General features: G+C 50.7%; 6 protein-coding genes across 6 annotated transcripts; all 6 read right to left on the bottom strand.

The window, feature by feature from the left end:
• Positions 1–203: 203 nt before the first annotated feature.
• VTN77DRAFT_1575 (uncharacterized protein) lies at positions 204–1,236 on the bottom strand (the record flags this gene model as incomplete). The annotated part of the gene is made up of 3 exons (XM_069417321.1): positions 204–445; positions 560–652; positions 744–1,236. 3 exons carry the CDS (start codon positions 1,234–1,236, stop codon positions 204–206), a joined length of 828 nt encoding a protein of 275 aa, XP_069280064.1.
• Positions 1,237–2,195: 959 nt separating this feature from the next.
• Positions 2,196–4,556, bottom strand: VTN77DRAFT_1574 (uncharacterized protein; the record flags this gene model as incomplete). Its single annotated transcript, XM_069417320.1, has 5 exons — positions 2,196–2,301; positions 2,356–3,946; positions 4,017–4,235; positions 4,293–4,326; positions 4,386–4,556. 5 exons carry the CDS (start codon positions 4,554–4,556, stop codon positions 2,196–2,198), a joined length of 2,121 nt encoding a protein of 706 aa, XP_069280063.1.
• Positions 4,557–6,369: 1,813 nt separating this feature from the next.
• On the bottom strand, positions 6,370–8,134 carry VTN77DRAFT_1573 (uncharacterized protein; the record flags this gene model as incomplete). Its single annotated transcript, XM_069417319.1, has 2 exons — positions 6,370–7,844; positions 7,909–8,134. 2 exons carry the CDS (start codon positions 8,132–8,134, stop codon positions 6,370–6,372), a joined length of 1,701 nt encoding a protein of 566 aa, XP_069280062.1.
• A 525-nt stretch (positions 8,135–8,659) lies between these two features.
• On the bottom strand, positions 8,660–8,979 carry VTN77DRAFT_1572 (uncharacterized protein; the record flags this gene model as incomplete). The annotated part of the gene is made up of 2 exons (XM_069417318.1): positions 8,660–8,902; positions 8,977–8,979. 2 exons carry the CDS (start codon positions 8,977–8,979, stop codon positions 8,660–8,662), a joined length of 246 nt encoding a protein of 81 aa, XP_069280061.1.
• Positions 8,980–9,649: 670 nt separating this feature from the next.
• Positions 9,650–10,261, bottom strand: VTN77DRAFT_1571 (uncharacterized protein; the record flags this gene model as incomplete). Its single annotated transcript, XM_069417317.1, has 3 exons — positions 9,650–9,761; positions 9,823–10,111; positions 10,174–10,261. 3 exons carry the CDS (start codon positions 10,259–10,261, stop codon positions 9,650–9,652), a joined length of 489 nt encoding a protein of 162 aa, XP_069280060.1.
• Positions 10,262–11,447: 1,186 nt separating this feature from the next.
• VTN77DRAFT_1570 (uncharacterized protein) lies at positions 11,448–13,111 on the bottom strand (the record flags this gene model as incomplete). Its single annotated transcript, XM_069417316.1, has 6 exons — positions 11,448–11,664; positions 11,722–12,290; positions 12,353–12,712; positions 12,781–12,864; positions 12,939–12,993; positions 13,059–13,111. The coding sequence occupies 6 exons, from the start codon at positions 13,109–13,111 to the stop codon at positions 11,448–11,450; spliced, it is 1,338 nt and encodes a 445-aa protein (XP_069280059.1).
• Between the last annotated feature and the right edge of the window lie 1,016 nt (positions 13,112–14,127).

The raw sequence follows: 14,127 nt of genomic DNA, 5'->3' as shown, positions 1-14,127 counted from the left end.
TAAATAAATAAATAAATAAATAAATAAATAAATAAATAAATAAATAAATAAATAAATAAATAAATAAATAAATACATCTATGGTATAGGTCTACAGTATTGTAGGTCTGCTTGCGTGATCCATTCATCGCAGAATTACGTACTCACTCACTCAAGCCGAATATCTTGTAGACAAGCAATGTTGTCACTATTATAACTGCCTATCTATCCTCTTCTTCTCCCCGCCGAACCACTCTCTCGTCCGGTCGTTACCCCAGTTGCAGTGTCAGGAGCAGAAACAGGACTAGAGGTAGCCCCCGCCATCCACCCAGCGAGATCGAACCCGCCCGCAGCAGCGCCTCCGGGACCACCAGCACCAGTGCCAGCCGCGAGGGCAGATCGACTGGCGCCAGATAAGGGGCCGGAGCGGGATTGCTTTTCAAATTCGGCGCGTATTTCGGGGTCCACTGGAGAGAAGATGAGGAGTTAGTAAACAGGAAGAAGAAAAGACACGCATACACATATGAATATATGTGTATATACATGTGTGTATTGTGCATGATCGGGTGTATATTACGTACTGTTCTCCAAAAGCTTGGGCATGCCGAACGTGACTGCCATCGCGAACACGGCGAGCAGGATCATCGGGTTTTTGAAGAGGCTGAGGGGGGAGACTAGATATGATATAATATAGATTAGTTTTTAGACATCCATCAATTTCTGCAGACTTCAGTGTCAATTTGGTATGCAGGTTATTGTACTTACATCTGGGTCTCTCCTCATAAAACCCCCTTCGAGCAACAACTTTGGCCTCCACAATCACATCCTGATTCTGACCGCTGCTGCTACTGCGACCAGCAGGAGCAACAAACTTCTCCGCTCCACGATTATCCCATGGATTGCCGCGAAAAGTCTCCCAGATGCCGAGAATGGTGCCATCGGCAGCGACGTCGACCCTGTACGGCGCGAAGACGTATTCCTTCGATCGGATGTCGAGGAGATATGACTCTCGTTGTTGTTGCTGCTGCTGCAGGTCCGGGAAAACAAAAGTCGAGGAACGGGTCAGTGGGGCCGTGAAGACATGTTTCTTCTGCGACGACGACGGCAGCGTCGTCAACGTCGCGTGCGTCGTGGGCGGAAGTACATGGGGATTCGGGAGGAGGTTCGATGGCGGGATGGTGATGGTCAGAGCGGCCGAGGCGGTGCTGAGAAGACACGCAGAGATGGCTGCGCAGAAGTAGAGGAGAGAGAACGCCATTTGGCGGCCAAAACAATGAAAAAGAAAAAAAAGATCAATCCAGTCAATTGACTCGTTTAAGAGGGGAAGAAAACACCAGCAGAGAGAAAGAGAGAGGGTGACGTTAGACGTTGATGCAGGATGTCCTCGGACGCGGAAGCGCTAGCTTATAACATATAAACATCCTTCTAAGAGCTCAGACACATCAGAGATTCAACAAAAGAGTTCTGTCATGTCGGCAGCGCAATTGGAAATTGCATCTGGACATTCTGGAGTCTGGACGATACCTAATTATATCCTGACCCACATGCTTGTTGCTGTTAATGTTGCCTACATAATTTCCAAGGTGGTCGACCGATCTGATCAATCCTCACCTAATCACGGCTGGCATTTTTAATACTTCGGTAGCTCCATTATCTAAAAAAAAAAAGCCCTAGACAGATATACGCGAAGTCAGGCAGTATCTGACAGTCAGCCGTTTTATGGATTGCTGTTAAATCAGTTTTTGCGCTGAACAACCTATGGTGCTCAGAACCCCAGTATAATTGTATATATTTACATATTCTCTGCCCGGACCAGAAGTGACTCACGATCTCAATAACACTACTATCCATGACACTACTATCCACAGCAAGCTCAATCATAAACCATTTCAGATGATTTGATTTCATGTGTACTATCTTACGAGCTTATCTGTTCGTCATAGAAAATGTCCATTTAGCCTAAGACAATAGTACTGCTATGGCGTACTGTATGAATGTACATACATACATTACATACACTACATGCAAGGTGAAACAGCGCACAAACACAGTTTGTAATGTACAACATCTATACTCTGACAAGACAGAAGACACCTCTCCATATGCAATCACTCTTCTATGCAGACAGAGGTCCGGTGGAAATGCGAAAAGAAAAGAACTAATAAAAGAATAAACGGCAAATAAATACAGGGAAAGAAAGGTCGAGTAACGTGGAGATTAGAGTTTGGCCTTCGGAGCCGATTCTTCGGCAGCGAGTTGACTGTACAACGCATCCAGCACAGCACGGTATTTTTTCGCAGTTGGGGGACGCTTCAATTTCAGGCTAGACAGAGTTAGCGAGTCCGCAAGATGGAAAGAACCCAGCCGGCAAACTTACGTCGGTGTCAGGAGATTGTTTTCAATGGAAAACGGCTCGATCATCAACGCGACATTCTTGATCCTCTCGTATCCCGCCAGCTTGTGTTTCCTTGCCGTCCGGTCCAGATCCCTCAGCACGGCCTTCCGGATCTTCTCCTCCTGCAGAGCCGACTTGATCGCCTCAGTGTTCGTTGGCTCGATCTTCCTCTGCAGAACCTTGCTCGCAAAAGCGGCAAACGTGTCGGGCTGCACACCGAAAATGGCGACCAGCGAGGTTTGAAGGCTGTCGCCGTGAACGTAGGCCTGAGCCAAGTAGGAATGCTCCGCCAAAAAGATCCCCTCCAGACGCTCCGGCGAGATGTATTCTCCCTGGGCCAGCTTCAGGACATTCTTCCGACGGTCGATGATCTTGAAACGACCCATCTCGTCAATGGTGCACACGTCGCCGGTTCGGAACCAGCCGTCTTCGGTCATCGCCTGGGCCGTCTCCTCCGGGTTCTTGTAATATTCCCGGAAAATGGTGTTGCCGCGAAGCAGCAGCTCCCCTCGTGGGAAGGGCTTGTCGTCGACCGAGTAGTCCATATCCGGGAGAGACGCCAGGCACGCCTCCAGCGCAGGCGCGATACCGCCGCAATTTCCGGATGAGAGATCCCCCGGACGCTGCACCGTCCCCATAGCGTACGACTCGGTCAGACCGTATCCCTGAATGAAGTCCTTGCCCAAAACGCATCTCAGGAAGTCATGCAGGGTTGGGTCCAACGGAGCCGAGCCCGAGACGAGCGTCCGGGCCCGCTCCAAGCCCAGAGCACTAGCCACCTTTTTTCCCCAGACCCGGTCATACAAAGCGTGCTTCGCAGTGGCCTTGCTGGGGTCCGGGTTTTTCAAATTTGCCGTCTTGGTGTTGACGATATGACGCGATAGAGCCCCTCGGGCGCCGGGGGCTTCGACTGTTGCGTTACGGATCACGCCCCCGAACCGAGTGTAGAGACGGGGAACAGACGCAAATATCGTTGGGCGCAGAAGCTTCAAGTCATCGACGAGCTCCTGGATATTGCCATGGAAATATCCGATCCCCGCACCGCTCCACAGACTTACGTGCTCCGCTAGGCGTTCATAGATGTGTGCGAGAGGGAGATAGGAAGTCATAGTGTCGCCAGGGAAGTGTTGGGTGATGGCCAGGCTACAGGATGTCGCAGCTACTGCATTCTTGTGAGTGAGAACGACACCTTTAGGCGGGCCCGTGGTGCCAGATGTATAGTTGATGGTCAAGATATCCTCGGGCGAAGGCGGGTTGTAAGGACGGTTAAGAGCGGCGCCCAGCGCTTCCACTTCATCGATGGTGTAGAAGACGAGATCCAGACCCGCTGCCATAGACTCAAAGATGGCACGTTTCGAGCAGCCGGGTTGTTCCCCTGCATCGATCGGATCCAGACTGACGATGATCTTCAGGGTGGGAAGTTTGGGCTTGAGCTTGATCAGCGTGGGGATATGGGGCAGGGACGTCACGACGCAGCGGAGCTCGGCGTGGTTAATGATATATTCGGTTGTGTCGGGGCCCAAAACGTCGTAGATGGACACGGAGAACAGAGACTGCGACATGCATGCCAGATCTGATACAGCGTCAGTAGAAAAGGCTCTGAGAATTGCTCATACTCCGCCTTTGGTAATGCTGCTACGTACCAGTGATCTGCCATTCAGGCCTGTTCTGGCACCACAGTCCCACTCCGTACTTCTGCCCACCGCATCCATGCTTGTTGTGCAGTTCCACGAGACCGACACCGAAAGCTGCCCGTCGTTTCTGAACAGTCTGGTAGTCGAGCCATTGAAAGGGACTGAAGGTCTTTGTCTTGGGATCGTATGGACGCCATCCTAGGCACCGGTTCTTGGGCGATCTGTTGGCTGAATATCCCGTCAGTCCGGTCCGGCGTTGCTAGTCGGGTGGTTTGATGAATTTACCGGCTGCTTCGAACATATCATGTGCGGTACGAATCTGTTGGGTACCGTCAATTGTCAACATCCTCGACAGGCAAAAAGTCCAGCTTTCCATACCTGCGGGTCGAGCGTCGTGAGGAGTTCCTTCTGCATATTCCACGCCCGGTATACTTTGCTTCGGCCCGGTTTCTCACTCCCAGGCAGGGCAACGGAGTAGGGCGTCCCCTTGGGAGGAGGTTGCCGGAGCTCCTCTGCGCGGGTGATATAGGCTGGCTGGCTGAAGAGCATTGTGAAGGAACCACCTAGGAATCAATTAGCAAGGTACTGACTTTGTATTTTCTTATTTTTTGTTGTACTCCTCCTGATTCTGAGGAAAGAGTCCGACATGTGACAACATACCGAAATGTGAAGCTTCAGCGCAATGAGAGAGTGACTGACGTGAGATTTGGGAAGATAATTATGAAGAAGATAATAATAATAAAAACGCGACAGCAATCATCTATCAAACAGTCTAAATTATGTAAGAATAAGCACAAGGAATCGCATCAGCATGTGCTCTTTGCTGACACATGCCTGTATTCTAATAATCTTTCTCACCTGCGACGACCAGCAGGTTGTTGTTAACTGAACGAAGGCCAGGGATGGATGACATACCTCGGCTCCTGCCTGAAAAGAACAAGGCAGATGCCTCCCCCCCACGAGGGACATTCTGCAGCATTCCCATTGGACAGGGCGAAATCCCGAGGGGACGGCATGGTCAGCGGCCGTGTCCGTGTCCCCTGTCACTTGGCCTGGGTCACACCCGAAGCTCTACGGAGTACTCCGTACCACCAGAAACCCAAAACGCACCGATGTATATATATCTGGGACTATATCATGATTTGCCTGATATCTTTCAGTTTCGGTGTTGTGGTTGGCATTCGCTGTTTGAGTGTGATAATTCCCACAGCTGAAATCTTCAGATGAAACGGCTGGTGGGGAGTCGGGACTAGTGTCGGCGAGGCCGGAGCTGTGCCTCGGGACGGTTAGGAGCAGCGGATATGGCCGGTCGAAGCTGCTGTGTTGGGCATCTTCTCCGCTTGGAGATCTCCAGATGAGTTGATATTATTAATTTAATATTAAGTTTATTAACTGCTGAAGTCATCGGCTAGAAAAAAGTATAAAGGTATTGTAGACTGCCTGCAGAGCAGAGTGCTGGTTGTTCAGCCCCAGACTCGGGCCAAGCTTCCCTCTTGAACGGAAGGTTGGAACCTTGAAAGGTGCAAGGCCAACCCGATAGACCCTAAGACAGCAAATCCCGCCATTCATCCCGAACCGAGCAAACCACTACAGAGTAGGAGTCGGCACATGCAAGGCAGCATATCTGCATAATCATAAGATTCAAACACTGATTTTATTGCAGTCATCTGAAACGTTGCAATGGCACAGTGTCATGCACTTACACTCCCCCGCACCACCACACAGTGAGCCTGCCCCCACAATAGTTTAGTTGAAAGCAGACATGAAGGCATGTGAAAGATGGGAGAAACTATCCCCAGAAAAAAAAAAGCAGATTGATTGCCTTTGCGGGGTGATTGTGACCGTGGTCGTGCTCTATTGTATGATCTCACCAGTCGAGTCAGTCGATGCTCTTCGGATGATTGTCGATGAAGGCTACCCCATGGTTGGTAGAGATATTCTCCGAGAACTAATTATCTGCAGCATGCATGGACAGTGATATGATATCATATCATTCGTCCAAGATGTGCAGGCCCTAGTAGATATCCCTTGCACTCTCAGCATCTTAATCTTCCATCCATGTACGAAGTAGACTACGGAGTGCATGACGCGCAGACAATCAATCTCACGTGTCTGAGATTATGTAATCACCATGTAGAAGATGGACAATGACTATTTCTTCGCGTTACGATGAACAACTCGAGAGAGAGGATATCATGAAATCACCATTATATATATATATTAGACCGTTACCCATTATCATACATGCATACAAAAGACCTCATCTAGGACATAGCATGCAACAACCAGGACTATATATACCACATTACACAGTGCATATCAACTGCCCCATACTCAGGGAGCAGATCTGAAAACGATGCAACTAGTTCAGCCAACTCCACACCTTCCCCCACAGAGTCGTCGGCTCCTTGGTCTCCCACACCACGTTGTCGACCTCGACGCGTCCCGTGTCGAGATCCGCCTCGATCGGACGCACAAACTTGGTCCGGAAGACGATCTTGTGCCCCAGGTACAGCACCACGAAGAGGATCAGGCTGACGTAGTTGACGAAAAAGTTTGACGTGCTGAAGGTGGGGATCCACGCCGTGAAGCCCTGGGTCAGGATGATCAGCACGTTGAAGAACAGTCCATACCAGGCGAAGTACGGCTGCCACATCGCCTTGTAGGGAAGCAAGTCCCGCGAGATGTTGCGCGCCGCCAGGGCCCGCATGAAGGCGATGTGACACGCATTCAGGGACGCCCAGCTGATGAACCCCGCCACCCCCGAGATGTTGACCAGCCAGTTGAACACGGTGCCGCCGCTGTTCGACAGGTTCAGGAACCCCAGCAGACCGAAGGAAGCCGTCACCGCAACACCGTAGTACGGCACTCCCCCCTTGGACGTGCGCTTCAGGATCCGGGGTGCGAATCCCTCCTGAGCGAGACCGATCAGGATCCGGCTCCCACTGTAGACATTCGAATTGGCCGCAGAGAGGACCACCGTCAGCAAGACCCCGTTGATGAGGCCCGGCAGGACCTTGACCCCGGCGAGATTGGCGGCAATGACGAAGGGGGATGCAGACGCGTCGGTCGCGTTCGAGAGCAGATCTTGGTTCGTATATGGCACCAGTAGCCCGATGAAGAAGATGGTCAGGACGAAGAAGAGAAGAATGCGGTAGAAGGTCTTCCGGATGGCCGAAGGCACTGTCTTGCGAGGGTCCTCCGTCTCACCGGCCGCGATACCAACCAGCTCGGTGCCCTGGTAGGAGAATCCGGCCTGGATCAGGACCGCCCAAAATCCGACAAACTTGGCGGTGGCGCCCGTGGAATTGAGCAGGTAGGGCGCAAATGCTCCAGGATCCTTCCAGGTGTGGAATCCAAGATACCCCTGCTGGCCAGCTCCCGCATCGATGCAGATGCCGAAGAGCAGGAATCCGATGACGGTGATTACCTTGACGCTGGAGAACCAAAACTCCATCTCGCCGTAGAAACTGACGGGGAGGAAGTTGACAAACGTGATGAACACCCAGAAGACGGCGATGAAGATACCGATCGAGATCGTCTGGTCCCAGTATTGGATGATCAGGCCCGAGGCCGTCAACTCCAGTGCGAATGTGATCGCCCACGAGAACCAATAGATCCAGCCCATGGCAAAACCCAGACTAGGATCGACCAGTCGCGTCGCGTAAGAGGTGAAGGCTCCAGGGATCGGGATATATGTCGCTATTTCCCCCAGAGAGGTCATGACCGAGTAGACAATGGTCCCCACGAAGACATACGCGATGAGGGCCCCCGCGGGCCCTGACTTGGCAATGGCACCTCCGCTACCGATAAAGAGACCAGTTCCAATGGTGCCACCTTTTTGAAGATAATATGAGCAATCACCCTGCGACGCAAGAGAGAAGAAGATTCATTGACTGACCAATTGCAATCATCTGCAAGTGCCTGCTCTTGAGCTTCCGCTTGAGGTCAGGCAGAGGCGAGGACTCAGGCCCCGCGCCATGCTTCTCGACATCAACATGCTGACCGGATGTCTGGTTTGAATGAATCGAGCTAGGTGTGACAATGGGTTCATTCATCACATTCTTATCTTTCTCGCCTTTTCCCACAACCTCAGGCGCAGCCGTCACCTCATCTGTAAGAGCCATGCCAGGCCGTGCTTCAAATGTTCCTCAGCCCTCGTCTATCCTAGACCTCAAACGCAGGAGTGTTGAATTGACAGGAAGAGCGGCGTGTGAAAAGAGGACAGCGCACGGCTTTCGTCAATTGACTCAGTGGGGACTGCTATACCGGAACGATGCCAGTGCGAGGGGCACTACCGTCAACAAGACACGCAAAGTCCTCTCCCCAATGGTAATAATCGGTTCATGCAATAATCGAGTTGCAATAGTTGCAAAACTTTTTTTCAATTTTTATTTTTTGTGGGGGATAAAAAAATCAGACGCGATCTCTCTGATCCCAAACCGGATTAGGACCGCGCCCTGTGCCAGCTAGCTATACCACGGTCACACCCCCAAGTGGAGGTGGTTTATGTAAAAGAAATTGTAGGGTCGAAGAAAATAAGAACGAGTGAAACCGATCTCTGGGAAGCTGGAAAAGTGGTCATTTTATAGAAGACAATGCCTCCGTATAGGGGGGTTTTTTTTTCCTGGTTCGCATTGGCCGGTATGCGGTTACTCACGGTGCGGCGCGCGAAATTTCTTTTCACGGTGTTTCCGAGGGCTGCTGCTGGACGAGAGGAACGTTTCCGACCAGACTTCAGGGTGTCTGTGGGTCTGAGGAAGCACGAAAAACTCTTCGCGGGAGCAAGAACCGTTGGCGCGTTGAGGGTGGCGACGGCATCGACCGTCTGTTCGGGACACGCCGACAGGTACACAGAAGCCGACAACGTCATGTAGAACCCGAGAGCATGGTTCCTGTCAAAGTCTTCAGCATGGCACTTGTCATTGTTTCACAGCTATATTGCTGCGGCTCAAGATATGTGACTTACCATGGATCACAGTCCACGACCGTTTGCCGACGGAAGATTATTGGTTGGTTGTGCGGTTTCTATATCATGGGAACCCGCCGGCCAATCCGGCAGCTCATTGCATATGATACACAGTTAAGGGTAAATATTGATTTTCTCTGTCGTAGAATCAGCTGCCCTGTGATAGACAAGTTGCGTAAAATTCATTTAACTTCCTATACCCTGATAAGAATGTGCATTGCGAATGGAAAGATATCTATAAAATGACAGAGAGGCGAGATTTCAGTTAGGATCCTCGTCAGTCTCGATTCATTGCGTGGATTCTTAAAACATATCAAGGAATATTCTTATACCGATCATCAACATCAAAACTGATCAATCCAGAAGACGGAGAATGCACATCAGACTGACACATGGTTCGAAAAAAAAAAAGACTGTAAACAACGCTCAAGAAAAACGGCGATATTGGCAATGAACAACAGGGGTATTGTTGAAGCAACACAATAATACAGAAGAAATGCATCAGCAGCGATGTCCAAAGAAAATGCAAAAGGGTGGCTTTTCATGAAGGCGCATGGGTATCATGCCAGGAGGCCATAAGAGCATGTCATAACGTTGACCATCATCTGAGCTGTACCTGTACCACTAAAGAATATTACTTTCAAGAGTCATCATCAGTAGCATTCAGGCGCGGCTACACGCTTGCATGAGCCGCCACTTGAGGCCCCGTCTTTGCCCGAGCAGCAGTGCCGTTTCCAGAGCGCAGACGGAGGACAGCAAAGGCACTGGTAACTAGAAACAGCACCCTGTGGGGGTCAGAATCATCTGCATATCCTCAACGAACGACAGATCGGCAGAGACACTCACCATTCGAATGCCCCAAAGACGGACGCAGCTTGCGCCGACCGACAAGCGGAGTATACGCACGCGCGAGTAGGCGGCAGCTGGTCGGCCAAGGCGATGAAACCCGCAAACCAAAAGATCATGGTGAGAACCTCGACGGCCAAGATGATATACACATTCGAGAACTGGGCGAAATAGATGGGCACGAGAGCGAGGTATGGCAGAGCGATGAGGAGCGTCCAGATGGAATTGAAAAGCATGAAATTGACGGAATCCGTAGAACCCCACCAAATGTTATATTCCAAATTGATCACTGTGTGTGTTGTCAGTATGGCTTTTTTTTTGACGATCTGAGAGGGCGAGCAGGGAACAAACAATATGCACTCAGACCCAGTACGATGACGGCAAAAGCTGCCTGCACAAGACGCACAGGCAGCACCCAACTCGAATTATGCAGACCCATGACGAGGAAATTTTGGATACGAGCTCAAGGGAAATGAGGAAACGTTGCTCAAGAAGGAATTCGCGCGACGGTGGTGAATTTCTCGCTGAGAGGATCTGCACACGGAATGTGCCTCCAGGCAGCCACCAAGGACTGGACTGGTGAAGAAATATGTATCCTAGTACCAGGAAAGAACACAGGAGGAGAAATGGAACATGTACTTCACGTTAGCAGAAGAAAGAAAACCCAGCCAAGAGCCAGTTAATTAAAGCAACGGCTTCAAGGCTGCATTGCCAGGTGATCGCCGTCGGCGGCATGATGCTGGCATCGTGGCCCCCGCTTGAATTTGTCATTCGCAGCGTGGTCGAATGAGGACATTCCAAGAAGCTGAGGTCGTGAGACGCTGTGACGTCGAGGGCGCTTGCAGTTGGCTGCTTTGGCCAGTGAAAAGCATCGGATGCTGTCGCCGTGTCTCGGCAGGCTAAATCAGCCAGATGGGGGCCCCTGGGGTAAATTCATTTGGCTACTATCACAGTAGCACTACGATGCACAAGGTTAATGATAACCTTAGCTACAGCGGACTATACATAGATAGGGACAAACTGGATTTTTGAATTTTTTTTTTCGCAGTGAACTCTTTCCCCACTACACAATGCATTTCGATTTCGAAAGTCACACGGCCAAGTACGTAAAAGCTGCTGTCAAGCCTCCCAAAAACTTATTCCCTTATAAATTCGCCTTCGTTGCTGCTCACCTATTTATTAATATAGTAGCATCCAAGCAAATGCTGCACAGGGGTATATAAGAGCTTCACGGGAGTCTTATCTACCAAGTGTTGGGGAAATAATCCTGGATCTCTACATAGAGTGTACCACAGCTTGGGAATTACATAAGCTTTTTTGTAAAAAGAGCACAGCACCAACGAAAATCAAAAAGTCGGCAAAAGGTTGACTTTCACGCTCGCCGTGGGTAGGTTATTAGTACGAATTAGCTTTCAAATAGATAATTGATTTAATTTTCCAGGTTTTTTTTTTCCTGGCATTTGAGATATACAGCTTCTACGACGTTATTTCTTGCTGTTCGCAGAGGGGGAATTGACACAACTTTATATTCCTCTTTAAAACCTCTCGCTGATAGATATCTACAACGCGTTGCAAAATTAAACGGATTCCTGCAATCCAGCTTCACAGTCCGCAGCAGCACCGCCCTACGTCCGGTCCGGCAAGACCGTCTTGTCCGCTTCAGCAGCGTTGAGAGCCTTGAAGGACTGCTCGAAATCGGCAATGATGTCGTCAATGTGCTCGGTACCGACAGAGATGCGGATCGCGTCCTCGGTAACACCAGAGTCAATGCGCTCCTGTTCAGAGAGCTGCTCGTGCGTGGTGGACCAGGGGTGGATGGCGAGAGTCTTGGAGTCACCGACACTGTCACCTGGTTAGATTTCGTACCGTCCCAAGGGAGAAACCATGGAGAGAACATACTTGGCAAGGTTCGAGATCAGCTTGAAACCATCGACGACCTTGCTTCCAGCCGCCGCACCGCCCTTGACACCGAAGGACAACACACCACCGAAGCCCCGTTTCAAATAACGCTTCGCGGTCTCGTGGCTGGGGTGGCTCTCCAATCCAGGGTACGAAACCCAGCTGACATTCTCGTTCTTCTCGAGCCAGCGTGCCAGAGCAAGGGCGTTGCTGGCATGACGTTCGGCGCGCAAGCTCAGAGTCTCCAGACCCAGAAGGAGCTGCTGAGCTGCGAAGGGGTTCAGAGTGGAACCAAGATCCCGGAGAATCTCAACGCGGACGCGGATGGCGAACGTAATCGGTCCGAAGGTGTCCCAGAACTTGAGGCCGTGGTAGCCTTCTGCTGGCTCAACGAATTGAGGGAACCGCTTAGCATGTTTGCCCCAGTCGAACTTGCCGCTGTCAACCACAACACCGCCAATGGTCGTGCCGTGTCCACCGATCCATTTGGTGGCGCTGTGGACGACAATATCAGCGCCGTGCTCGATAGGACGAACGAAGAAACCACCAGCACCAAAGGTGTTGTCAACCTAGCACCGAATCTCAGTAAGAGCAACCAAAATGGTATCACAAAGAGTTAGGCTGCACATACCACCAGGGGCACGCCCTTTTCGTGAGCGACTTTAGCGATGGCTTCGAAGTCGGGAACGTTGTATCGGGGGTTGCCAATTGTTTCGACGTAAACAGCCTTGGTGCGGTCGTCGATGGCGGCAGCGAGGTCCTCGGCCTTGTCGCCCTGGACGAACTTGGTCGTGACGCCCAACCGAGGAAGGAAGACCTTCAATTGGTTGTAGGTACCGCCATACAGGTTGCTGGTAGCGACAATGTTGTCGCCGGCATGGGCCAGGGCCGCAATGGTCATGAACTGGGCTGCCTGACCGGAGGAAGCGGCAACAGCGGCGACACCGCCTTCGAGGGCAGCAATGCGTTTTTCGAAGACATCTACCGTAGGCTAGACGGCATTGAAGGCCTCTCATCAGTCGCCGGTAAAAAGATATCCCGATTAGGTATATCACATACGTTCATGATACGGCTGTAGATGTTGCCGAACTCCTTGAGACCGAAGAGTCGCGCGCCATGAGCGGAGTCATTGAAGGTGAAGGACTGCAGGAGCCAAAGAAAGCGATCAGCGACATTGCGCGCAGTCAATTCAAGAGAAAAGCTGGAGTTGCACGAACAGTAGTGGCATAGATAGGGACTGCGCGAGCCTTGGTGGTGGGGTCAGGTTCCTGACTAAGAGCAAGTTAGCTAGCAGCCCACGTGGACCACGACAAGAAGGGCGTCTAGGCCGAACTAACCCAGCGTGAAGCTGCAGGGTCTCAAAGCGAGGCGTTCTCTCGTTGGAAGACATCCTGATCAAATGCCAATGGAATTGCTGTTCAGCTCAACAACCTGTCCTCTGGCTCAATGCGGGGTTCCAGTTTCGCCGGCTTGGGCTTAGGGCAAGTCAGGTGGGGGAAGAGCCGAGAAAAGAAAAACCGCAGAACACAGGGCTGCAGAAGCCCAATTGGGGGGTATCTTATGATGATTATACTACCAGGGTAAAGGGAAAAAAGAGAGAGAAAAAATGCAGAAGAACAAATTTATGCCCAGGCGAAACTGAAAGGGATATATGCTCCCCGGCTGCCGGACCAGCCTAAGGCAAAACCCCTCTCCGATTGCGGGGAGCCAGAGATTGAATACAGAATTGTCGCGATTGCGTGATCGCAAAAATCCCACCATAGTGGCTAATGGCTACTGTCGACGCCCTGGTGAGGAACCAATCATTCTTCTGACCAGAAGAATAGTTCACGGTGAATGCGAGCGCTATTTGCCGCGGTAAAGGAAAATGTGCAGTGATATGGAGTGCAGAGCGTCTATCTGCCCCCGTCTTTGTTCTAACAGTGGGTTTAGCCAGTTATGGCAGCGCTTTCAGTCCGAGGAAAGAGGAAAGACCACCAAGGAACCTAGGTAGAAGCTCGAGTACCATGCCCACAGTGAGTAGTCTGACAGATCTTGGATCCCTTGACGATCCACTTAGTCACACATGGATGTCAGCACTAGCTGAGTTGGAGGAACCTAAGTCAACGTCGACTGGATATTACAGTCATTGTGTAAGGTACGTAGTATCTAACTGTCGTACACCTTTTGACGGCCACGAGGTTGTATTCATCGACTTTGGCATTTAAATACTTTTCGTACTCCATCCTCTCCTGTCTGTAATTTGTATGGAGAGCTACAAACCAAATGTAAGAATAAATAAAAAAAATAGGAACTGTAAATTTCAATTGCTAATTAATTGCCCTCCAGATCAAGAAAAAAGCGCAAAAAGAGAAATAGGGAATTTGCTAGGATATTAAGAACAAAGTCCTGAGAAACGTCACGCCG

Source organism: Rasamsonia byssochlamydoides, assembly GCF_041956645.1.
Source record: "Rasamsonia byssochlamydoides strain NRRL 3658 unplaced genomic scaffold VTN77scaffold_13, whole genome shotgun sequence".
Taxonomy (NCBI): Eukaryota; Fungi; Ascomycota; class Eurotiomycetes; order Eurotiales; family Trichocomaceae; genus Rasamsonia; species Rasamsonia byssochlamydoides.
This window is presented reverse-complemented; position numbering and strand designations above follow the sequence as displayed.